Source organism: Sander lucioperca, chromosome 19, assembly GCF_008315115.2.
Source record: "Sander lucioperca isolate FBNREF2018 chromosome 19, SLUC_FBN_1.2, whole genome shotgun sequence".
Classification (NCBI taxonomy): Eukaryota; Metazoa; Chordata; class Actinopteri; order Perciformes; family Percidae; genus Sander; species Sander lucioperca.
In genome coordinates this window covers 8,274,454-8,301,790 of record NC_050191.1, presented here as the reverse complement: position 1 = coordinate 8,301,790, position 27,337 = coordinate 8,274,454, and the positions used below count along the sequence as shown (strand labels likewise).

The 27,337-nt window shown below is 40.2% G+C and overlaps 2 protein-coding genes across 10 annotated transcripts in view; both read left to right on the top strand.

The window, feature by feature from the left end:
* LOC116066336 (DNA (cytosine-5)-methyltransferase 3A-like) overlaps nucleotides 1–7,933 on the top strand; it is a 51,923-nt gene extending 43,990 nt beyond the window's left edge. For 5 of the 8 annotated variants that reach the window (XM_035995785.1, XM_031322344.2, XM_035995786.1 and 2 more), the window contains 4 exons: nucleotides 1,383–1,468; nucleotides 1,695–1,764; nucleotides 2,315–2,433; nucleotides 2,688–7,933. In XM_035995785.1, coding sequence (XP_035851678.1) covers nucleotides 1,383–1,468; nucleotides 1,695–1,764; nucleotides 2,315–2,433; nucleotides 2,688–2,829 — 417 coding nt within the window. In that variant the 3' untranslated portion in view covers nucleotides 2,830–7,933. The remainder of the gene's footprint in view (nucleotides 1–1,382; nucleotides 1,469–1,694; nucleotides 1,765–2,314; nucleotides 2,434–2,687) is intronic. The other 3 variants (XM_031322348.2, XM_031322345.2, XM_031322343.2) reach the window with 1 other exon arrangement.
* Nucleotides 7,934–11,906: 3,973 nt separating this feature from the next.
* Nucleotides 11,907–27,337, top strand: part of LOC116066346 (dihydropyrimidinase-related protein 5-like) — a 30,380-nt gene continuing 14,949 nt past the window's right edge. For both annotated transcript variants that reach the window (XR_004108936.2, XM_031322367.2), the window contains exons 1-3: nucleotides 11,907–12,075; nucleotides 20,844–20,958; nucleotides 22,411–22,560. Coding sequence is in view for 1 of the 2 variants with exons in the window: in XM_031322367.2 (XP_031178227.1) it covers nucleotides 20,848–20,958; nucleotides 22,411–22,560 (261 nt within the window). In the remaining variant the exon portion in view is untranslated. The remainder of the gene's footprint in view (nucleotides 12,076–20,843; nucleotides 20,959–22,410; nucleotides 22,561–27,337) is intronic.

The window sequence follows — 27,337 nt, the reverse complement described above, 5'->3', positions numbered from 1 at the left end:
TGTGTTCAGCCAAAATATCACGCAGCAGTTCCGTGTGTATTTGTACCTCATCCATTTTGTGTGTGATCGATCTGGTGTTGGTGAGTAGGAGGATTGGCAGTGTCGATTTGTGTGGTAGTTTTAGCCGCGTTAGCAGGCCCGACTGTCCGGCATCCTTGAGCTACAAAGGTGAAGCATTGCTACTCTGTGCTCGGGGCTTCTCAGGTGCTGCAAGCATATCACTCCGCCCAAGTAGCAGAAGTAGCAGTGCTTCGCCTTTCTGAGAATATAGTTCCCTGTTTATATATGGTTAGAAGATGGCTGTGTCTCATGTGACCTTGTTATTTGTACAGGCTGTGACTATACAAATCACAACATGTAAAGCTACCGGTGGGGCCGTCGGACAGAGTTACGACACGCACGGAGATGAGAAGGGTATCTTTGGACTTATCTAACTCTGGGGAAAAGAGGAGCTGCAGCAATGTGCAGTACAACAAAAATATGTATTTAAAAATAATATTTTTAAATTAAACCATGTAAACCTATTCTGGTGCAACCTCAAAATACAATTATGAACCTGAAAATGAGCATAATATGGCCACTTTAAAATAACAATGAAATGCTGCGCTATTGACTTTAGACCAGGTTTTTGTTGGTCAATGGCGCGATTACTTCCCGCTGCCTCAAGATAGCAATACGCCACGAATTTACCTGAACACACCTCCCTGTAAGACCAGCACGCCCATGGGCGCAAGGATGGGCGCAGGTGCATTTGTTATTTAAACGACGTGGGCGCTGGACGAGAAATTGACAACTGCGTCGGTCTTAAACTAGCAAAGACACTTGCGTTGGGCTTTGTGCCGCGCTGCGCTGGGTGCAAGATAGGGCCCTAAGTAATGACAACAAAGCTGTCGGCGCTTCCACATGATACAAGCCTTCCGTGATCGCGCACCACCCCCACCCCTCCTCCATGCAGTTGCTAGTAGCCAAGGACGACACGGAGGATTATAAAAACATGATGGATTCTTCAGAAGAGGTAATTATCTTCACTGGAGTTTCTGCACGCGAAAGTCGCCGGACGACACAATCTTCTGAACATAGCCATACTGAGAAATACAGAGAGAGATGTGTGGAGCTGATGTAGCAACTCATTTGGCAATGGCTTGAATGTAACGGACGTTCACTAATATCAAAAAGTTATGCAGTAAAGCTTTATTATTAGGACAAAACAAACATCTTAACAAACTGAAGAAAAAAACATTTTTAGCTTGTGTAAAAACATCAGGGTCATCATATGATACCATACAGAGACCTACCGTATGACACTTGGAGGAGTCTCCCTCTCAGACAGGAAGATGTTCATATTAAATGAAACAGGAAGTAACCCTGCTATTCCACCTCAGTGTAACCCAGTGATGATCGATGCCAAGGAGGTCTCTGCTGCCCATCGCGCTCGCTATTTCTGGGGAAACCTGCCAGGCATGTCCAGGTGATACACACAAACACACACACACACACACACACACACACACACACACACACACACACACACACACACACACACACACACACACACACACACAGACACACATCATTGTTAGGATCAGTTTACTTTCAGTTTACTTGATTACAAGTCTGACTTTTTCATCAATATATAAAAGCTGAATTAAAAGTGATGATTTAATATTTTGTCCCCTTTTTTATCCATCTTCCAGACCTCTGACACCCATGACGAATGACAAGCTGGACCTACAAGAGTGTCTCGAGCACGGGCGTACAGCCAAGGTATGGTGGATACCTGTGAGTGAGTGTGTGTGTGTGTGTGTGTGTGTGTGTGTGTGTGTGTGTATATACGTGTGTGTGTCTGTGCTTATTATCATATGGTATCTAATACGTTTTTGAAGTAAAAAGCCAAATGTGGAAAGTATTTAAATTCTATTTGATAGAAAAGAAAAAAAAGTTTGGAATTTGGCCGACAAATTAACGTCAGTGGTGTCAAATAATGAACTGATATGCCTACAGCATCTAAAAGTTAATGTCCGGGATATATTGAAATAGAAAAATAAGAAATCTGTAGAGTATATATTTATTAATGTCCATTTTTACTGCGTTTTATTCCTGCTACTGTCTCACCTTTGCTCTACCAGCAAGAGGATTTGTCAGTTCTTCAGCAAATAATCATTTGTTAACGTTGACTTTTTCATGATGCATCGTAGAAAGTTGCTGTACAAAAAGGAGGATAGCTGTAGGATTAAATAAGGGTTTGTGTGTGTCTGTCTGTCTGTCTGTCTGTTCTGTGTTTTTGTGTGTGTTTGGGTCTGGATGTTAATTCCAGTTTGAGAAGTTGCGTACGATAACGACACGCTCCAACTCTGTGAAGCAGGGGAAAGACGAGCATTTCCCCGTCTTCATGGACAACAAGGAGGACATCCTCTGGTGTACTGAGATGGAAAGGTACAGTGGTGTGTGTTTGTGTCTCTGCTCTGTATGCCTCTAACTTCCATTTGGAATATGTTTGTTTCTGATCTTGCTTTTAGTACTTTATTAACTTTGTGTACTTATGTATACGTTTTCTATCTCTTGGTGATTAATTGATTATAATAATAGTTGCTAATTAACTCTCTGTCAATCGCAAATCATTTATTGACTTATTGTTTCTTTTAAATCCAATTCAAACTAAAATGATCAAATGTTGTGTGTGTCTCCAGGGTGTTTGGTTTCCCCGTCCACTACACCGACGTGTCCAACATGAGTCGTCTGGCCAGGCAAAGGCTTCTGGGACGTTCCTGGAGCGTCCCCGTCATCAGGCACCTCTTTGCCCCGCTCAAGGAATACTTTGCCTGCAACTAGTCACGCACCAACTCTCTCTCTCTCACACACACACACACACACACACACACACACACACACACACACACATATACCTTATACAATATACAGCTACTGTAGTACATGAAGGTTGGCTGACACAGGATGACACAGATGAATGGAGGGAGATACACACACATATATATATACATACACACACACACACACACACACACACACACACACACAGTAAAGGACTGCTTCCCTAGACCCCATGTAGACCACTGGCTGACTTTAGTCCCCTGGTGCTACCTTGCTGATTTACAAACACACACACACACACACACACACACACACACACACACACGCATACTGGTGCAGCGTTTCTGTACTTTGTTCACAAGCAAACTTCCTGTCCAACCTTGAAACCGGTGTCTTCTGGCTTTACTTTGTTATAGCAGCTGGAGTTCAAACCTCCACAGTGCGCAGAAATGACAAAGATGCCTAAAATTTCTGTTTTTTAACATCTCTCTGAGTATATTAACACACCAGGGAATCCCTCTTAACCGTAACACTTAACTCTATTCCTGCGTAGTGACAGTGCTGCTGGTGTATTACAGTGCAATGAACACAAATATACAAACACACACACACACACACACACCTGTTAACGTTCATGGTGCTGGTGAGGCAGTGATAGATTCCAAATGGTGCCACTTTAATACAACACTTTTAAAGTTTTTGGTGCTCTTGGAGACTTCAAGTCTCTGCATGTTTCAGTCGCTACAGTTTTGTGTCCCTAACTTAGTTCACCCAAATGCTTACAAGCAGGTGGAGGCAACACTAAGTGAGAGAGGTGGATTTTTAAGATCTATTTATTTGTCAGATTTAGTGAGAGTGTGCAAAGGAGCATCCAGCAACTATGATCAGATAGATACATATGAAGTTTTTTCTAATGTGACTGACCACAACTAAATGAGATTGGAATTTGTTCTGTTTACTTGGTGGAAAAGCTGCTCTGGAGTTAAAAATAATTAACAAATAAAAACAAAGGTTTGTGTGGAAAAATAACACCGAAAAGGTCTTCATCGTCCCCTGAGGAAGACCACTTTTGTCTTAAATGTCAGTAATTTGCGCCTTATGAAATACTGAAATAAATGAGTGAATTTTCGGGGATGCCACAGCAGTTTGAGGTTATTTTTTTCTTTGTTAACCTGTATTGGTTACAGAATCCTCACTAGCTTCCAGACAAATATATGTACATGGGACAAAATCTAGACATTGACAGAAAAAGAAATCAAAATGAACAGGAGGAAGATGAAAACATATTTAAAGTATTTTTAAAGTTAGTTTAAAACAAAACTAATTTTGATACAAAATCTAGACAAAATAAGTGATACTGATTAGCATGTTTCTTCAAGAATATACTTTTTTAAGTAACATCTGAGCCAAGATCATAATGTAAAGCCTTGGAACTCATCTTTAGTGTTTGGAGCACCCTCCAGTGGGCAGAGAAACAGTATGAAGAGAGTGCATAAAAGGACACACACTCATGATGGGGTAAAACAATCCTATTAGTAGTCACTGGATTAGAAACATTGTAAAACTAAAGACAGAATAAAGTCGGCTTTTATACTTAATACCTACCTAGTGCCACGTAACTTAATGAAGTTTCGCTTTAACAGTGTATTATTTCTTGGTGGTTTTTGCAATATTTTAGGCAGTGATTGTACATCAAGGTCTGTTAATGTCTTGGTGAATATGCTGTGATATTCTGCACACTAGAGGCATCTTAAGGGTTTACTCCCTCATGTTTAGTATCCGCTGGTATGCAAAACTTACTTGATAACATTTGTAAAAGTGCTGTTGTATTGCATTGGTTACTGTTAGCTGTTGCTCAAATGACTGTGATGTTCATCTTAATAGTGCAAAATTGGAATAATACTGTATGTCACTTTAGTAATCACGTCGCTTTCCTGATAGAGGCTGTAGCCAGAAGTTGAGGTTGGATGTTACAGGTGATGTCTGCATAAAGTTAGTCCCAGTAAACATACTGTACCTGGAGAGTAGATGTCATACTGTACTACTGTACCAAACCTTGGTCTAATTAATGGGATCATTTTGTTAGGTTGGCAGTGAAAAAGGACACTATTTTATTATGTTGATGTACTAGAGGGACGTTTCTGTTCAGATAATCTTTAGACAAAGTCTGGCAAAACAGTTTTACTGTGAAATGACCACATAAGGTAGTGTTCATGTAGCCTGGTTTGTTTTTAGCCATCATGCGAGTTGTGACCTTTTTAAAGATCATGAATACCTGCCAACATCATTAAATCTTGAGTTTGCTTGCTATTTAAGGGATTGGAGATTTTAACTTCATTTTAAACAAGATATATTTATTGTTTATGGCACAGTCAAGTACACACACACATATATATATATATATATACAGACTCTAGACTACCATATATATCTTTCTTAATATTATTACACTGCATAAAGTCTACTGTCTAGATTTTGTGTCAAAATCTCAGTTTAAGACCACTAGACCTTCCTCCTATCCCTTAAAAGCCACTTAAGAGCCCACATTTTCTCACACCCATTTCTGTTGTTTTTTTCAAGAAACAAGCGACTTCTACTTCGGCAAAATGTGAGGGTTTCTTTTCCCTTAAATGGGTTGCTCCAAAAACGAAAATGAAAATGAAAAATCTTCTCTTCCACCCAACGAGTTTTAATTCGTCCAGTGAGATTATTTCTGCCTCCAGAGCAGCACTGCCTCTGAGAAACATTGAACTAAACTAACAGCTTTTTAGGGAGTTCAGTGTCGTGCTCATCGCAACATTTAGAGTAAAAGGAGGAAGTCTGGTGAAAAAGTTCATACTAGTCACAGTCTACCTAATGCAGTTACGCTCCTACTTTGCTTCATAGAGATCCAAAATGTCCTCCAGTTTTATCGCAGCCACATCCACTGAAACCAGAGGCAGACCTGTACTCTGTAGACACTATGCTGGTTTTCTACTTCCTATGACTGAAACAGATAGCCCTGTATAAATAACAGATACTTCCTTATATCACACAGATACAATTGTACCACCTGTTTCTGGGTGTTTCTTCTGCCTTTCTGCCCAATGCATGCTGGGATAAACTCTGTGAACTTGAATAGGAATAAGCAGGTGAAGAAAAATGGCTTGTCATGAAATAAAATGTTTCCAAGACTACAATACACACAGACAATATGTGCAGAAGTCCCAATATACTGATGTTTTATTTAAACAGGGCTGTCTTTTGAGAAAACATCATTTCAGTCTGGTGCTTTTGGTCCTCAGGCGGCCATCTTTTTCCAGGAAGCCTTCCGATCCTCTGACCATCCTCAGACACTAGCTAACATCTGGACACACGCAGTCTATGCTGACATGCAAACACAAACACACACACACACACATGCACAGTTACAAAACCAACAATATACCAGCAGGTTCAACGTTTTTTCCATTATGTTTACTCTCCATTTATACAACCAACCTTCAGGTGTTTTATAAACTCTTAAAACTCTTTTTTACAGTGCTCTTGCAGGTTACACACACATACACACACACACACACACACACACACACACACACACACCCTCACACACTTGCTGGAAACACAGTGCCGACTTTCACGCTTTCTCTGAACTCCTTTAGCTACAAAACATTAACACACATGCACACACACTGTGTTTTTGCCGGCTGCCTGTTGCCATCAGGCTTCCCATGGCGCTGCCAGGTGTGACATCATCACCCTGCGTCGCTTGGTGCTCCCAAACCCTTCACCCAAAACCCCCCAACTCCCTGAACCCCAGGTGCTGCATGTCAGTCAGTCAGTGTATTCTCCGATTCCATGTTAGATTAGGGAGTAATGATAATAATAATCATGGTAATAATAATTACAATAATAATCTGTTATTGTGTGTGTGTACTGTTCCAGGTTGGTGCTCAGTTCAGTTCAGTCTCAGCCTAGAGGGGAGAGAGAGAGGCTAGAGAAAGCATATATTAAAGTTAGTATAGTGACTTGTTCTATTGTATCCAAGGATGCCGGAAGAAATTGTTAAGCAGATGAGCTGAAGGAAACTCTCAAACAAGAGCAAGTTGAAATAACACAGAATGTAGGAGGCAGGTTGAGGTGAAACTATCAAAACCATCTATCAATAAATACCCACAAATCATACCCAGTAGAATCTGGGGAAAATGGATAATAATTTCCCCGTGTTAAGGCGAAATCCAAAGTTCCCAGTTGTTCCCAAAGTTTTGGTCAGAACCTCCTGAAGGCAAGATCATCAACAATATAGGAAAGCAAAAGAAAAGAAGTCTTCTACACAAAATTAGGCTTGCCTTTTCTGGTTTCTTCTGAAATATTGGACAGTTTTATTTCTAAGGCTGCAAGGAACAATTATTTTCTCGGTTAAAAAAAAAAACCGTCAGCAAATAGTGAAATATACCGATATCAAGTTCCCCCGAGCCGAATGTGAGGTCTTAAAACAATTTATTTTGTTGAACCAACAGTCAAACCCCCAAACATATTCAGTTTACTATCATGGAAGACATAGAAGAAACCAGATGATAATCACGTCTGAGAAGCTGGAGCCAGATCATTTGTTTTTCTTTAAAACATTACTTTAAATGATTAATCAATTATCTGCTTTAGTCTTCCATTTCCACACTTACAAATCATTCAACTGAAACAATCTGAGAAGGGAAATTATTCAGCACAGAGTTTGTTTTGTTTAGTTGCACATGCTAAAATCAATGCATGCACTGTATCTGATATCTGAAATCTGTCCTCTGCTTGAGAGATGTGGGAAGATGAAGACATGAAATGCTTCCCCATCTTTGAATGTTATATCTTACTATAAAGTATATATTTGGAAAACATTAATCGTAAGAAGTTGAGTTTTCTGAAATCAGAAGTTTGAGTGGGTTTGAGCAGCTGCTTGTAGTTAATCGACACGTTAAACTGTGCAACCTGTGACGAGGGGTGACAGCCAGCTGTTTGCTTATTTTAAAGTCTCACAAGCCAAAAGGCTTCAAAAGCCAAAAACCACCGGCTCAAAAGCAGAACTTCAGCTCATTTTGTGTAATTTCAAAATCTGTTTGAGAGTGCAGTCGGAACAAAAAAGCGAAAGAAATGGAGATGCTATTTTTAAACGATGGGTGACAAGGTGATGATGTTCCTGTTCGCCCATCAACAGCTTTTAGGTTGAGTGATGCGCTGTTTCGAACACTGATACACTTACAAGCACATACACACGCAGAACACTGTTAACACACACACACACACACACACACACGCAGAGATACATGCAACACCTACAAATACAATGCTGTGGCGCATGCAGACACTCATCTCATGGACTAAAGGAAAGATGAGCTTTTAGGAAAAAGGAGGACCTGGTGGTGTTTCAAAAGGTGCTAAAATTTTATCTGAAAATAAGAAAAATATATTGTTAGGAGTATAAATCAAGTTTGTCTTTACAATGACTGTATTTAAGTTTGTCGTAGTAATGAAAGGCACTATTATTATTTTACTCTTGTATGAATATGAACTAATTAAAAAGGCATTTTAACTTTGTACTTGAACAATGTAAGAAATGAACCGTGAATAAAAAAAAAAAGGACTGTTTCTTGTGATTTAGTCTAAAGGCTCAGTGTTATCTACCTTCAAGGGCGTAACTTTGGGTTCAACATTTGGGGGGGGTTGAGAGAAAATTGAAATTTTGAGCATCAAACACTTCATTTCCTGCATTCTGGTGAATTTTTCTACAATTTGTGCCTTTTCTCAATCAATTTATGGTACAAATGTCTTTATTTATATAAAGGAAATTATAATAGTTTTTTTAGAGTGGGTTGCACGGCCAGTTTTGATTATTAAGGGGGGTTGTAACTAGGGATGTCCAGATCCGATCACGTGATCGGAAATCGGGCCCGATCACGTGGTTTCAGACTCGATCGGAATCGGACGTTACCTCCCGATCAGGACTCGGATATATATGTATATATATTCTCATTATTTTTTTAACACATCTATAGTTATGCGGTGGCACAGAGTTAGACCCTTTTGACTCCACACAGAAACAGCAACGCGTGCGGCATGACATCACTTTGTTGCAGAGACGCTATTGGTTAAATACCGGCAAAGTAGAACACGGAAGCAGCTTGAAGCAGAAAGCGCGAGTATGTCTGCGGTCTGGAGGTATTATAAAGTTGAATTATTATAGAAGTATCGGATCGGGACTCGGTATCGGTAGATACTCAAAATCAAATGACTCGGACTCGGACTCGAGGGCAAAAAAACCTGATCGGGACTTCCCTAGTTGTAACCCCACCACCCCCCGTAAATTTCTCTTATATCTACCTTTATGTCAGTTAAGGGTGTAACTAGTCTTTTTCAACAGCTTATTTAACTGTCTTTGATGTCAGTTTCCTCTGACACAGTTTGCTGATATCAAATCAACACAATAGCACTCAGCATTTTCCTCATCTGTTGTTACTCGGTGTGGACATACATCAAACTCTTGCAAGCGAAGGTTTGTCACCTTGTGAGAGTTTGTTGAGGACAGCAGGAGTTGGCCTTTACACCAAACTCTGCCTACTCTTAATAACTGACATAAAAAAATAATAATTGAATTTAGAAGTCATAGTTGTTACACCCCTAATGTCTGTGTATGTCTTTAAACAAGATAAAGCCCAGTGGTTCCAGTGTGTTAAAGAACAGAATGGATTGAAATATGTTAAAAACGCTCTTTTAAGTGCTTAGGAATGTTCTAATTTACCATCACGTCAATGATGACAGGGATGTTGCAGGTACTTCTTATGGACAGTACAAGTATCTCGGCACTGTTGCTAAATGTGTAGGGCCCTTTTATTGACAATAGGTTTAGCTGATTAATACTGCCAGCAGTTCTCAAAACAACCATGTAAGGTAACTGCAAGTACAAGTATACACACACACGCGCATGTCGCATCATGAATAGGGCTGCACAATTAATCGCAATTGTATCGAAATTGCAATATGGACTAGTGCAATATCCAAATCGCACTTGGGCGCAATATTTGTTAAAGGCAAAATATGTATCAAACCATTCTGAATTAAGTATTGTGGTGCTGCAGAGACGTCCCGGCTTACAAATCCTATCCTACAGACTACAGAATAAAATCTTTGTTTGGTACAGATCCTCGCAAAAATCACACTATAATCATTTTAATTTCTTTCAATGTTAATAATTTTCAATGAAAATGAGAATAATATCATATCGCAATCGCAATATCAGTCAAAATAATCGCAATTAGATATTTTCCTCATATCGTGCAGCCCTAATCATGAACTGCTCATTACCTGTTGCATCGTCTCACATTGCCAGAGCTATCTCCACAGCGCTGTGGCATAAGGTCTCGCTACACTACAGATACATTCCAGGATAGGAGAAAAACACTCTGGGCTGTTTGCATTTCTTTAAACCAATCACAATCATCGTCTTGGGCAGTGCTAATCTCCGGACGCAGCAACGGTGGCTCTGCAAAATGGTCTCAGGAAGGAACTTGTTTTGGTGGAACATTTGCACCACGCAAAAGAAAACACGACAAACAATATTAAATGAAGTGAACTGTTCACATAATACAGTAACTATTTAAATTGGTACATGGTTAAAAGTGATTTGCTCTCACCAGTGTATCGCCGTGTGTACTCCGTCCACAGCAAACCCACCAATCGGGCCCTAAACGTCCCAGTTAGAGAGGAAATGCTGTAAACATATTCTTTGTAAATCTTTACAATCATTCCCCAAATAAACCAAGCAGGCCTGCCTTGTTACATGATCCAAATTTTCTTCTAAACTTGCAATTTCCAGCAAGTAGCTTGCCAGCTCGAAGTTTTTGTTGTTTCCCGAAGCGAAGGGATTTTGAAAACGGCAACACACAGAGAAAGGAAGGTGAGGGACGGATGTCAGGCAATTATCCTGAAAATGCTTCCGTTGATCCAGACTACCTGTTGCATGTTCCCTCCAAGCTGTTACAACACAAATTATTTATAGTACGTTCATACTACTAAATAATATTCAGTGACATCAGAAATGCTGTGGATTTTCATCTGCAGACAGTAAAATACAGAGGTTGTAAATGATTCATCATTTGACACCGGTTGTACAATCCTCTGTTCACATTGCTCTCACCTTCTTAATTCCCAGCACAGCACCAGTCAGCCGTGCTGCCAAGAAGGAGGGCACTGTCTCCATACTGTGGTCCTTCAGCCCCATATTGCTGCCTTCAAGTTCTCCTTGTAAACTCTTGTGAGTGGAAGCGCAGCATTCAAGTGCTCCAGGTCAGAAATGTGACATAAGAAGATTTCTTTTCCATTCTGCAGTGTTCCATCTTAAAGATCAGTCAGTCAGTGCATCATTTACTTTGTGATGCAGCAGTGTCTTTGCAAATGAAATATCAGAGGAAATTCAATGTTTTCGACTATTTAATGCAGGGTTAGTGGAGGGTACCTTCATCTAATTTTAGCCTCCTGGTTTGAAATTGACTGAGAGTGTTAAATATATATTCTATGTAGTTTACAGAATACATCATTGTAAATCCTATCAAAATGATATTTTTTTTTTATTGTCTTCTTATAGAGTTTAGCAAACGGTAACAGTATGTGGGCCTCCAAAGCCAAACTGGATATTGGACAGCATGTGTTGCTGGTCATTACAAAATACTATTAACTAACTTATAAGATACGATTTTATTAACCCTCTGTAGGAAATTCACGTTTCAGCAGCACAGTAGATAAACTAAGAGGTAAGAATAACAACTATTTGGGAATTATTTAAATGAGATGAATAGCCTTGGGTTTATAGTTTACATTCACATTTATCTGCACGTTACATATTAGATTTAGTCATTAAGAACATTCACAATTGTATTATAAACTCATCATATACTAACAGAAATAGTTCCGACAGCATTTGAAGGCAAAATAAGTCTCTGTAGGCAGGAGACACGCCCCTGTCTACTGAGGAGAGAAGACCCATCGGCCAGAGTGATAGAGAAATATCTCTATGGCTCTGCCATCGCTAGCCACATCTCGTCTCCTATTGGTCTGTTTTACCGTTGCTCAGATTCAAGCGGCTCCTGATTGGCTGCTGCCGGACTGTCGGCATTAAAGCATCTGCGGCTCGCGCTGTGCCAGCTGTCCTCCCGCACTCGGCTAGTGCTGGGCAACGGTGTGAATCTCCTGCTGAGGAGGATCTGTGAATCTGGAAGAAAAAGGGTAAGAAGCAAAAACATCGTAGAAAATTAAGATGTCAAGGTTTATTTCATAAAATCTAGTAGTGGTTGACAAGAATGGAAGGACATAATCATCAATATTCCTATTTAGACTATTAAAATGATTGATTGTATGTCGTCTAACGGTAACGTGAATAACACGTTTATTTTCCACTACGTAGCCTACATTAACGTTAGCTTAATATAAAGAGATTTTCTGAGTTTTTTGTACCTTATTTTCTCATTTTCAGTTACCCAACGGTGAATGTCTCACTCTACATCGGAATGGAAATGAATGAATGCGAATACTGGATAATATTTTAAATGACACTGTATGAATATCACATGACGCTAAATCCGGAGAAACATTTATGAAGATTGGTCGTATGTTGTAAGCTGGCTAGCTGTGTGTGTGTGTGTGTGTGTGTGTGTGTGTGTGTGTGTGTGTGTGTGTATTTGGCGTGCCATCAGTGCAATAAGGATGTGTGTGTGTGTGTGTGTGTGTGTGTGTGTGTGTGTGTGTGTGTGTGTGTGTGTGTGTGTGGCCGTTATTTAAGTCTGATATTCTTGTATAGGTTATTCTCTGTGTTCTACCAAATATATTGAGTCACAGTGATGATGATGATGATGATGATGATGATGAGGAGGGAGTCGTCATGCATAAACGAGCCTACTGGTGCGTGTGTGACAACATACTTTTAATTATGGTGATCTGAAATTGTTTCACCTCCTCCTCTTTTGTATTGAGTTGTTTTTTTTTTGCATGCAGACCTGCTCTGGTTTTGCGGATCAGGCAGAATTGAGGCTTTCACACCATTTGGTTTAAGGATCCTCGAGGGTGCTTTAGGGGGCTCCAGGCGTCCTCAGTGCTACACAATGAAATGAATATATTAGACAGCATCCTAATTAGATGACGTAACCTGTTTGCCTACAAATGATGTATTCCATTAGGGTTGCATTTATTCAGCTACATTATCGTTTAGTCTGTAAATGTTACAATAACTATGGATGCAATCACAAATTTGCAGCAACATGAAGTACAAGGCAAGGCAGCTTTATTTATGTAGCACATTTCAACAACAAGGCAATTGAAAGTGCTTTACAGAAAACATTAAAGAGCAGTAAAAAACAATTAAAAATATAAATCTAGGGCTGTGAAACGATTAATTTTTTTTTAATCGTGATTAAATCGCATGTTTTATCGCATGATTAAAATTCTATTATTTTGCATTTCAGAACTGTTTTTAAGTACATATTAACAATGGAAAGCAATTCTTACCAGTGTATCTTGATTGGGAATCAAATGAATGCAAAGAAAGTTACTTTATGAACTTGACTTTAAGATTTGTATTTGTTTATTATTTATTTACTGTAAACAAAAGAAAAATGTATGAATCTGTCATTATTGCACAATTCAAGCAATAGACAGCGACATATTTCAAACAACAAGAAAAAAATGGCAAGGAGTAGATCTTATTGTCATATTTTGAGTGTGGCTCTATCACATGAAGTCCTGGAGTCAAATTCACAAAATCTTTTCCACATGGTGGATATAGATAATGGCTCGATGGATTGGATGGAAGACAAAAAGTCTTAAGGCCGTTACACAACAACCAGACGGCCGACCGTCGGCAGAAAAGGCAGTTGGGCTGACCAGTCTCCCCGAGTTGGTCAAAAAAATGCCTCGGAACACACCGAAGCAACGAGACGTAATACGTCTCCATAACAGCAGGCGGCGCTAATCTGTATTGTCGCCCAAAAAATGAAAACCGGCAGCTGATTGGACGAACGCGTCACGTGGGTCTGGCTGCTGCTTCCGGATTTTGGATTTTTCAACCGGCCATTACTGGCGACTCATTCAGATTACGATCTCATATTGTACTAAAATAGTTCAAACGTGTTTCTGAAAACATTTTAAGCGAGAAATAGGCCGTGCAGTTGCTGAATCTGTTTTCATTTCAGATCGACAAAGGTCAGTTTAAAAGATTTTCTTCAGATTTTGAGAGGCTCATCCCGCTTCCCGTTTCCGGGTGAGTCCCGACTGCCCTGTCTCCAACTGAGCATGTCAGGTCGGCCAAAATGAAGGCCGACAGCTCCTCCGACGGACCACGGCACGGAACACACCGAACAGACTCGAGTCACCGACCTCGCCAGACTGTCTAACGGCCGATTATCGGCCCGGTGTGTAGCTGCCTTTAAGGCCTGGGTACGCTCGAAACAAACTAGTTTGTTTGTACTACGTTTCTTTTGACCACGTGTAAAGGCAAAAATGTTTATAGTTTTCCACACTAGAGGAAACGTTCTGTGGTCATGTAAAATAAAAAGGGGTCATGATGAATGTGCTTAAGAGATAATAATAATCTGTTTGTTCTGAAGTTGATATTTGTTGTTTGTGGCACAGGAGGAAAGGTCAAAGGTCAGTCAGAAGTTCTTTTTTGATAACTTTCGCAAAAATATAAAATTACAGCGGGATAAAAGAGTGCATGTAGAGGGGGAGAGAAAGAGAGAGAGAGAGATGGCCCTAATTCTCTGAGTGATGGCCTAGTTAGTTATGCGACCGCTGTTGTTATTGTGTGTTTATCTGTGTGTGATTCACTAATGGCTTATTCATCCATGAACCTCCAGCAGCACCCACAACTCTAAACCTTATTCTCTGTGTGTGTGTGTGTGTGTGTGTGTGTGTGTGTGTGTGTGTGTGTGTGTGTGTGTGTGTGTGTGTGTGTGTGTTTGATGTCTATTTTTTATCTCCGATTGGTTGTAAAATTGTCCAATGCACATTTGTCCTGGATTTTTAAATAGCTTAGTGTTCACACCTAAGGTTCACACACACAAACACACACACACACACACTGGCTCACAAGGTATTAACCCCCCCCCCCACACACACACACACACACATATTGACTCTTAACACACAAACACAAACTGTACGTACCGCTCCTCCCCGTGGCAATTACTCTCCAGATCAGGCAGAAGTCAGCAGCTGTCTACTCCTTTCTTCTCACTTACAACATGCATCAACACACACACACACACACACACACACACACACACACACACACACACACACACACATTTCCATGCCACACATGTAGCCTGCACTTGTTCAGAAACAGACATCTGAGTTTGTCAGCAGCGCCTATGTCAAATTTAAACTGTTTTTTCGGAAAATAGATTTAACTTTTCTTCATCACAAGATGGAGATTTTACTCCTTATCCTGCTTTTTGTTTTGTTTCTGATTGCAGCTCTGCCTCTGTTGATATGATTTAAGCATGCACTTATTATTAATTTGTGGTTATTTTAGTTCAGTTTTTAAATTAGTTCATAGATTTCAAGGTGCTGTTGCCTCTCTTAGTTTATGGAAATTACTAATTTGAGGTTATAAAAGCATAGGCATTTCTAAGAATTTTTAAGAAAGCATTAAGTTGAAGCTCAAAATGTGACTTTTCTTAGAAGATATACTTCTTATAAATATATATCTCACATTTTGAGCTACACTTATATATATACTGTATATACGGTACATGTGAATATGCAACTTTGCCATAACGGTAAGCAAAACAAATGAAAACACAGGTTAAACTTTAATTTCTTTACTTTAATGTCGTTAATTTGATTTCATATTAGCTTTTTAGTTCACCTTTTTGATTGAGTGGGGTTTTTTTCATAGTTGTTTGCCATAGTAGATGTTTCCTATAGTTTTGGTGTTCATTTTCATTGATGACAGTAACACTATCCTCAGAATCTCTTTTCTTGTATAATATTGTTTATGATGCAGAATCAGTTCATACCTGAAAGACTGGCGTTCAGGTTTTTCATAGGAAACTGTGAAGTGGCTGTGAAGTGTGTCTTCTTGTTATCAAAGCATGTCTGACGATGTGACTTGTGAGTCTATGGACTAAATCTGCCTGCTGCTCCTCATTCATTATTAATTAACACCCCCATTAAAAAAAACTGTCTGCATGGAGAGAAGTCAGGGTGTGTCTCAGGGTGTAAGCATATTGGTGTGTGTGTGTGTGTGTGTGTGTGTGTGTGTGTGTGTGTGTACGCGCGTGTGTGTGTGGCATGGAAATGTGTGTGTGTGTGTGTGTGTGTGTGTGTGTGTGTGTGCTGAAGCAGCTGGTCAGAGGGTGAGTGAGAAATGCTGTCTGGTGTGTCACTGTCTGTCTGTGCAGCTTTCTCTCTCTGGCTGGCTTTCATACCTGCTATGACACAGCAGAAAGCCAACACACACACACACACACACACGCTAGAACTGCACTCAAGAAGTCTAAAATAGATCTGTGCTTTTCAGCATGGTGGTCTTTGAAGTTTGAATTTTTGGATGCAGTTAGTTGAGGCCATGCAAACACTGCATATGACAAAGTCAGCAGTTTTTGCCAGCTTCCACATTACACAAGCAAGCGATATAAATAAACAAGTAATCTTTCCAATTTGATTTTGACCTCCGGTCCCTAAAAATACTTTTTATACTTTTCAAAATCTCCAGAGTGGATAAATCAGAAACCACCAGTCTTCTCCTTTCTTTTAGTGTGAACAGGGAAAAGTAACCAAAAAGCTTTTAGTATTAGTCACTTACTCACAGATACATTCAGTTGTTGTGTCGCAGTATTCTAAGCACACTGACACACCAAGCAGACCCAAAGAACTGGCTGGTCCACTCCTCATGACACCATCACATCACTTTGCATCACGTCGCGTGCCTCATGTTACGTATGTCCTATATCGTCCCCTCAGTCGCCTCATGTTGCATCACATCACTTCATGCCCCACATTGTCGAAGACAAATAAGGCAATTAGTGGAAAAAGAAGCAGAACTACGCTATCACCGATTCACCATGCTGGACAGATGCTGGTTAGAGCCAACACCCCCAAACTTACACTTTCACACTTTTTTAAACTAACAGTTATGCTCCCTTCCTTTGAGCAGCTGGAGGGCTTACTGTGTATTTGTGAGTATGAAAGGTGTCAATGTCCAGAATGTCAATCATATAAGTTTACTTTCATTTCCTTTGGCTTACAGTCCTCACAGACACACAAAACTCCCAGTGTCCTGTGCAGAGGTCTGTTTAGTCAGCGTTCCCATTCCCACACGTGCACACACACACACACACACACACACACACACACACAGTCAGTCAGTCAGTCAGTCAGCTGTGTGGGTTCGGACAGAGCTGACCGGAAAATAGTGACAACAGCAGCTTCAGCCTTTAAATATCAGTAATAGAGGCCAGAATTTTGTGTAGACATCTCTCTCTCTCTCTCTGTCAACTTCACTATTTCATTTTCTCGTTTTCCCTCGTTTCCTTAATTCTGCACAAGACAAAACCTTTTGCTCACGTGAACAAATACAAACTACTGTACTATGGTGACATTTTTAACATGACTGGACAAAAAGAACACAACAAACACTGCATGCTATTTGTCCACTAAATGTAACTGATCAGTATCATCCAAAGCATTTGTTGTCATTTTGTCTTTGCCAGAAACAGGTTCGAGTCTGTTTATGTATTGTTTTTATCTGGCAGTTACCTCAGGATTTAGGATTTAGGATTTAGAATTTAGGCAGGCTGTGTTTATTGCGTGAGAGAAACTGGTTTCAAACCATCCAGGAGAAGAATGTAATATTTAAAACTAAAAAGCCAGCAGAACTCAGTTAGTCCCTTGGTTTAACAGAAGGCCAGCTGAAACTGTAACTCTCCACTGTTTCCAGTATGTTTCTTCAACTGTCAAATCAGTCTTAGTGCGTTAGTATGCTTCACCATACTTTTACATGCAATTTTGTGTGTGTGTGTGTGTGTGTGTGTGTGTGTGTGTGTGTGTGTGTGTGTGTGTGTGTTTCTCTGTATGCCTTTTCACTGAAAGCACTCCAGTTCCCATCTCCTGGGAAACCAATCTTTTATTCTGGCTGTCAGGCCTTTAGGGCACTGCTTTCCATACTGCACCCCCCTCATCACCACCACCACCACCACCACCATGTTTACCACGATCACTTTATCTTTCATCTCTGCACAATCATCCCCTTGTACTCTTCCTCTATCTATCTATCTATCTCTTTTTTACGCCTTCTTTGCCCATCAATTTTCTCTGAGATTGACTGGAGTCTGACCTGGTGCCAAATGAGTTCTGTTTAGTGCTGAAGCAAAATCAGAGCAAAGCCACATAGTAGCAATGTTTTCTTATAAATAGCTGCTCTTATTCTCTTCTTGAATAATCATATATTTCAAAAATCACTTATCCCGATCACTGAAAGACCATTAATCTGTTAGGCATACATGGACAATTTTGGTATGTTTTTTTTTTATTAATTAAAAAGCAACTTGCCTTACAGGAAATCCTAATGATGCTAATATTCCTTTAAGTGAGAATTTCTGCCCAACTTTCTCATTCTTTGAGCCTTTTTAGTTTCATCTGGTTGGGCTACAAATTTCTCTCCTCATTATTCTGTTCACTGTTCTCTTTCTTGCCCTCCTCTCTTTCCTCTCCTTCCCCTCTCTATTCTCCTCCATCTCTTTGAGTTTGATTCTGTGTGACTAGGAGGCCATTGTGTCCTGCCATCAAACACATTGCATACAGCCATCCATGCAGAATACACACACATGTACACAGAGGGATGTTTGTAGTAGAAGCTCTCAGTTTGTTGATCCCATTAGACTTGCTAACAATGCTTTTTTCAATAATTATCTGAAAGTATCACAAATTGGACCAATAGCTGTGCAGTATACTTTGACTTTCAAATATGTAGATATTCATAAAAACACAAAGATCTAGCAAAAGTCATACAAATCCTTCAGAATTTATTTTCTATTGGTGTAGGAATTTGGAGGTGTAACTAAATCCTAGAGTTCAGACCAGAAACAGTATATTATTCTTATCTTTGCAGGTTTTGAACAAGCAGTCAATACTGCAAATTGTACACAAGACTCTGCTTTATTACTTTAATTATAAAATGTGTAAACTGTTTAAAAATGAAACATCAGAAACCTGCATTGAAAAAGAGTCTGTGAACATTTCCCAAAGGACATAAACTGAGTGGGACATGTACTGTAAAACAACCTGAAATTACCATTGCCCTAAGTTATTATTATCTTTTTTTTAAAGGAGGGGGCAGGGACAAGATCACGAATGCCACCAGGCATTCACTTTGAAAAGTGCTCATTGTGCAAAATGCCTGAAATTAGGTTAATTAGATCCATATTTTTTAACAAAAAATTCAAAACATTCACCTTGCTTTACATCATTGTAGAACGCAGTGCAGAAAATAGTGAAAAATGTCCACAAATGTTTTCTAAAGTCCAATGTGATGTCTTCAAATTGCCTGTTTTTACCAGTCAACAGTCCAAAACTCCAAAATATTACTTTTACTATCACATTAGACAAATAAAAACAGCAAATCCTCACACTGGAAAAGCTGGAACAAGGGAATGTTTGCTTAAAAAAAAGTAACTTAAACAATGTATCGACTTATCGATCAAAATGTTATTAATCATTTTTCTGCCTATCGACTAACCGTTTAATTGACTAATGGTTTCAGCTCTTGTATTCATTATAGCATGTCCTACCTGTCCACTAAAGACAGAAGTTATATTCCATTCCTTGTCTTTAACCTTCAGTAGGGAAATTGCAAAACAGTGTAAATATTGTTCATTTAAAACCAGCTTTCTTCCTCCAGTATGTTTCTGTTTATAAAGCTGGTAAGATACGTGGGCTAGTTAGTAAGTAAGCAGGTATTTACTGTAAGAAGCCTCTACTTTCCATCAGTCAGTGCAGAACTCTTAGAATCTGTTATATTCCCGCAGATACTGTAATAGATTTGTAAATTATGGACCCTCTGCTCGCCTCTTAATATTTCATAGACCAAGCTGATGCACTAAAAGCTTGGATGAAGTTTTCCGTCTCCAGAGACAAAAAGAGAATATGTGTCAGAAGGTGTAACTCAGCACAAAATAAGAAGATTGGTGTTATTATGCATGATTGTCCCCTTGTGCTCTGGCAATCAGAGACAGCATCCACTTTAGATTTGTTGTGGCAGGACAATGAAAAAGGATCTTTAGAAAGGCTGGGCTCCTGCTGCTGACTAAAGAGCTGCAAGGCCAGGTTTTTGAAAAAAAATCTTCTCCTTGATTGTAGTTGACATTGTCATATAAAACAAATTAAATACTGAATAGGAAGGATTTCTCCAGTATGGTAGAGATTTTCTTAACCTCCGAAACAACATATGCATATTGATATAACAAAAGAAAATGCCTCTTAATGTCCACTTACTAACTTTTTTAGAAGCTTTTAACCTCAAATTAAGTTTTTTTCATTTTAGATCATCATAGAGCACTGGAACATGTTTAATCTTTCCCTCTCTGTCAGGACTAGAACTGGTTTTATTGGCTAATTTTAATCTATCTCCTCTCAAAAAATACCAGTTTTTTTAAGGCTAAATCTCCCTGTTTTTTATGCAGTATCTCTCACAAATGGATGACTCTTGCTGAAGTCAAGACTGGGAATGAAGGAGCATGCAATGTTTTTTTTGTGGTGAAATGCGTTTGTGCACAGCGACATTAAACAGTCTTGTGGAAGGAGTGTTCAGAGCTGAAAAAATGAGCGATTTCCAGTTGGGCTGCCATTCAAACATGACAAATGAGTCATGCAGCAGCATTTTCTTGGTAATCTTCTGTCTGTACAGTACAGAACTCTGTGTTCATAACATGTTTACATTATGATCTACATCTTTGTAATGTAATATTGATTTTAAATCCATTGTATTGTTCCTCTGGTAGGACTATGGCTGCCAACATGGGGTCGATGCGTATCCTCATTAAAGGAGGGAAGGTGGTCAATGATGACTTCACCCAGGAAGCAGACGTCTACATTGAGAATGGCATCATTCAGCAGGTAGACCATATTTACATACACATGCATTTTTACTCTAGTTCATACATTAAAATGTATGCTACATCCTTTATTTTTCTTTACAGATTTCTGTCTTTCATGCACGCACGCACACACACACACGCACGCACGCACACACGCATGCACGCACGCACGTGCCCACACACACACACACACACACTCTCACTCACACACACACACTTTGACCCACATACTCACTGTCCAGTGTATCCCCAGCTGTTACTGTGACTCATTTCACAATAACACAGTATGAAGAGAATTAACCACTGAACTCTGTGGCTCTACATGATGATAGTGCACGCCGTACTTAGCTCACACTATGTTGTCATGGAAATAAGCATCGGTGATTCATGTGAAGAGGATGTATTTGACTCAGAAACCTGGAAAGCTCAGCTGTACTTCCACTAAAACACTCCACTGCCATGGCAGCACATGAGCTTTTTCATGCACTTTGTTGATGCTTATTTCCATCAACAGTATTGTTGAGAGTATCGTGTCCTCCTGTTAACAAATCAGGGTCCATATATTACCATTACATTGTTCTTCAGTTTTAATAGCTAAAATAGTATAGTAGCTAAATCTGAAATAATTATTTTAAAAGTTTTTAGGAAAAGTTTTTCTGTATATTATCATGCAGATAAACAACCCTCATATTGCTAAAAAAGAACCATTTAATGATGGATAACATCTAATTCAAGAACTTAAATTTAACACATGCTAGGTTGTTTATTCTGATTTGCTGGTATTACTATTAATATCCAAGGCATTATGTTGATGATTATACACAACAGGGTGTCCAAACAATAATAAAATAATATCTTGAGGGGAGGACTAATAACATTACAATGCAAAGCAGAGTTTCTCTTTCAGCTCCATGATACAGACACACTCAGTCGCAAATCACTGTATGTGTTGGCACTGTCAACTTAGCAGTCAGCATTTACTATTCAAGCATGAGGAAGAGATACATGTGTGTACCAGATTTTCACGACAGTTCAGTCAATACTTGTTAAGACATTTCACTCAAAAGTTGCAACCGTTAGAAAATGGAAAAATAATGTTCTTTGTATGAACACGTGCAGTCTGTACCCAACGTTGATCTGCAATAAACATATTTTCAGGAAAAAAAAAAAAAAAAAGTTGCAACCGTAATCATGATATCTATTTTATTGGGATAGTTTAGTCCGGACCAAACCTAATAATCAGAATTAGGCACTCGTTGTGGCCATGGTATAATGTGCCATGTAAACCTGTCTTAATCACAGAACCATTGATTGGCGCTCTTTAATATGACCACTCAGTCTCTGCTCATAATTTAATAAACTTCATTAAAAGTGCATTGACCCGAAACACTAATGTCCTTAATAGTCATTATATATTCTGTGGTTCAGGTGCATATTTATAAACTTTATTTGCTTGTGCTCTCTGTGGCAGGTTGGAAAGGAACTGATGATACCAGGCGGAGCTAAGGTGATTGATGCCTCTGGAAAGCTGGTGTTGCCGGGTGGAATAGACACCAGCGTGCATCTGCAGCAGACTTTCATGAACGCCAGCATTCAGGATGACTTCTACAGTGGGACAAAGGTACACAAACACACACATGACTGTGTTATGACGAGGCTCGTCAGCATGCCTGTGATTAAACACATTTAGAAACCAGAGACAGCTGTCATACACATACATACTTTCTCTCTCTCTCTCTCTCTCTCTCTCTCTCTCTCACTCTCTGTCCCGTCTACATGCAGATCTTCACCCTGCATTCAGCTTCATACGTTCATCAAGACTAATGACCACATGTGTTCTCACACCCAAACAGCTGTCAGGTTGAATGCAAAGACTTCTCTTTTTACACACACACACACCTGTTAGTCTTCGTTCGTACAGGGTTTATTAGTTCATTTCCTGTGGATGCTCTGCATTTTTTCCACTGAGACTCAGAGCAGAGTAGTCTGGCTATCACCAGAACAAGCTCAATCTTCTAAGATTGAACATTAGTCTGGGGAGTCTGCTCTGTATTTTCTCTGCACAAGAGGCGTGATCAACGGGCGTAGTTCAAATGACTCTGTAAGCAATTGGATAGTCCTTCAACCAATCAGACCAACGATCCGGGTGACGTAGCAGCGACAGCGGCATCAACGGGTTGCTGCGCTTTGGTGGCCAGCTTGTTGAATGGAAACAAAAAGCTGCTTGGTCACTTCTCTATTGTCATCGTTTTAAACCCACCAATAGCACGCCAGGTGGATAAGCCAGTTAGTGATTGGTTCCCGCAAAATTGTGAACGGAAGCCGGATAGATAAACGTACAGGTTTCCAGCCTGAGCTGCAGGGCGAAATCGTGGGGTTTACTGGGCGGGGTTTACCCAGTCTAAGAGCAGAGAGGATCATTTATTAATTAGGATAATTAAATATTCAAAAGAAGGAGTGTAATTGTTGCCTGCAGCGGTACGTGCTGGAGGATGTTGTGGACTGTTTTGGTTGTTGTTGTTGCCTGAAATGTTTTTATCACTTGGGGGGTGTAAGTCATGGTCGACCACTGGGTGTATGATGGAGTGGCAGTCACTGTACATAATGTAAACTGGGAGCAAAGACACATTGACAGAAATCCATTTTGTAGCCTTGTCTAAAAAAAGTCAATGGTCTAATGTTCCTTTTTATATGATTTTCTTGGTGAACTACGTCTAACAATTCATCACAGTTACAAAATAATCATTGAACCACTGGGTCCCCAGAACATGAGTTTATCTACAGCTGACATATGCCAGTGGCAGTTTATTGTAACCATTTAAAAAATATTTCCTTTGCCTCATACAGCTTGTTTTTTTGTATTCATTAGTTTATTTAACAGGGACAATACATTGTTACATACTGTATTATCCTCTAGTTAAAGTATTTATTATATTTTTTGCACTCTTTTTTGTCTTATTTTATTTAAATTACTTTACCTTGTATAATCTTTTTCTATTTTAGGCGGTGTGCTTTTCTTTGCCCTTAACTCTTTTAAAAGTGCTCTAAGCGATGTTGGGTGACGTCACTTCTTGTTGACGTTCGAAGTGTTGTCAAACAAAATGGAGGCTAGCTCGCCCCTCCTCATCCCGTCCCCTCCCCCTCCCTTCCGTGCTTCCTGAAACTGTCATGAACGCACATTGTGGAAGTAGCCTACGTGCTAACGCTGCTGCGGTGATGGCTTAACCAACTCCTTCTTGTCGGTTATTGGCTGGAACACTGTTTGTTATGTTTGGTGGTGCAGGTTGGCGCAGTTTGTTTTTGTTGCCGTTTGTGGAGCCTGGGCTGTCTACAGAGACCGTGTTTTTTTATAGTTTGTTCAGGGGACAGGCAGCTAGCGGATAGTGAGGAGATGTTTGCTGTATGTGACTAAAAAATGCGTGACATCGCTTAGAGCACCTTTAACTCTTTTTACTTGACTCTAACCCCCAATTTCCACTGGATGCGGAATGGCTACGGAACGGCTCCGGAACAGCGGCAGAGTCATTAGGTTTCCATTAAAGTCAATGTGTGTATTTCCGCTGACTGCGGAACGTCTGAGTCCCTACTCCGTCCCAGCTCCGGCGGTCCGCAGCCCTCCGGAGAAGCTACGCAGAGCTTCTATTTTTGCCGGACGGCGGAGAGCTCCGCAGCAATTCAGCACAGGGCAGATAGTGCGGGACAGGAAGTCGAGCACAGAAACAAAATAAACACCCGGTTAATTTTCAAAATAAAATACACCGTGCTCACAGCGGATCATATTTCCCTGCACTACACCTTGAAAACACAGCACAAAGTTGTTTCCCCTCTACTCCCCTGGATGGAAACAAACTGTTGTTGGTTTTGTGGTTCTATTCTACGTGAATTTGCGAGATGTTGTGGGTCCTCGTGACTACAGCTGTCAGTCATGGCCGCAGCCGTGCCGCAACAAATCCGGACCTGGTGGGTATTGACAGACGGCGGCGCACGCTGCTGTTCCGCAGCGGAACCGGTCCGCAGACGTTCTGCATTCAGTGGAAATCCGGAGTAATCCCGATGTGCCTGGACTGTTTGGTATGCACAAATGGCAAATAACTATGACTAAGTCTGGCATATAAGTGCGAGAGTGTATAAGTGTACATATGTACAGTTTGCAGAAGTACATATGTGACCAGAGAATCCATTCAACAGTAATTTAAGGCTAACGCTGTACAGTAGGATTATAATTGCAGAACTTGTTTCAAATTTTGATTTAAATTTTGAAACAGTAAATTGTTCAGCCCTACACTCCAGTGTAAATCAGCTGGACTAGATTTTGTGGTGAATGATGTTACCTGCAGGGACTTTGCAGTGCTGTATCTCAGTGAAATGAGGTCTGAGTGTGATGGAATGCCAACTGAAGTGGGGTGAGAGGAATTTGGGGGGATTGAATCAACCGTATGCCAGCTTTACCCCAGCAACCCCACCACCCCAACCCCCAACCTCTACCCACTGACCCAGCTGCCATGGCAACTAACCCCCGCTGGAAATCTGTGTATTTGTGTGTGTGTGTGTGTGTGTGTGTGTGAGTGTGTGTTTGCATGATGACAGTATTGTGTGGTCTCTATGGCGAAAGGGTTGCTGTGGCAACGACTCGTGTGCAATTGTGATGAAACCCAAAACTATTTTTTTCTGCATCCTCATCCCTCCCTCCCATCATTTTGTAACAGTTTGCTCCCTCTCACGCATTCCCTCCTTCCTTCCTTCCTTCCTTCCTTCCTTCCGTCCTTCCTTCCTTCCTTCCTTCCTTCCTTCCTTCCTACCTACTCTCTTCCCTCCCCCTCCACTGTTGCCTCTGCTTCACCCACTACTCCCCTCCGGTGCAGACTCACTCTGACCTGCAGCAGGAGGGCGATTTATATAACAGGGTTGACTGGTAGGGAACACACAATCTAGAATCCTGTTTATACAGACATTTGTGCATCTTGTATTGAGGTTTTGTGTCCATTTATGGAGCAGTATGCACCTAATACTCCAAGGCAAATTCCTTGCAAGTGCAAACTTGCTTGGCAATAAATCTAATTCTGATTCAAATATGGAGCTGTATTGTATGTACACTTAACATCAACAGATCGAATCCCAGATGTACACACCAAAAAAGAAGTTCCTCAAGTAGACGTTTTATTCAATATAAGGGTATAAATAAGTATCCGCTGCTCAACGACTTATTTCAACATCTGAAAAAAAAAATGTAGGCTGGTTTTAACCCAGTATGTGCTCTGTGTTTATGAGTATCAAGACCTTTCATTATTTCACAGATCTCCTACGAGACAGGAAGATGAGAGTTGATGAGTTTTAGCTAAGTTGCCGTAAGAATTGTTAAATGTATTCATTTTCTGGGCTTTAGTAATCAAGCTGAAACGAACAGTTTTATTTTCAATGGTAGTATAGGGTACTGTGACACAATGAACGTCGTTTGTTTACCCACTAGCATGTAACTAAAAGTAGTATAAATTCAGTGAACCTGAACATTTTGCTGGTTTTTGGCTTTGAGCAAAACCACTTGGAAGACAGCTATCTATTTCAACTAATTTAACATTCAGTACATCACCTGAAAACCCTATATGGCATTTACATTACATTACATGTGATTTAGCTGACGCTTTTATCCAAAGCGACTTTCAATTGCTATACTGTATATGTCAGAGGCCGCACACCTCTGGAGCAACTAGGGGTTAAGTGTCTTGCTCAGGGACACATTGGTTGATGTATCGTAGTGGGAATTGAACCCAGATCTCCCACACCAAAGGAATGTGTCATAGCCACTGCACCATCATCACCACCCATATATTTTGTCATAATTGCATTTCCACCTTTGCAACATTATTTAAACTTTTTAAACTCCAGACTAAAACCTTAAAGCTCCATAACACTGCAACAATATTTGTACTATTACAGAATACAGTATACTTGGACTTAGGCCTGTCGCGATAGTCAATAAATCAATTAATCGCACGACAAAAAAAAATTAGCTCCATATTTGCATGCTTGTTTGTTTTCCTTGTCTCTCTCTCTCTCTCTCTCTCTCTCTCTCTCTCTCTACCAAAGAGCCTGGAGGACCACTCTCGGTTCCTTAGCGTAACGAGGAGTGAACCCTCTTGTCAGTCGCATGGTCTTTGTGTGGGGGGAGGCGGGACTCCTGGCGGAGAGAGAGAGACAGAGAAAATGCTGGTGGAGAGTTGGAGCAGGGTTTCCCGCAGGACTTTGCAGTTAAAGCGCCGTCAAAAAAAAAAAAAAAAAAAAAAGTATATGAGCGATATCCGTCGTGTTACTCGGCGTCCTGTTTTCTCCCTTTCATTCCAAACCACAGTTGACAACCTGCAGGTGGAGGCGGTGGAGACAGGCTCGGACATACACGCCAC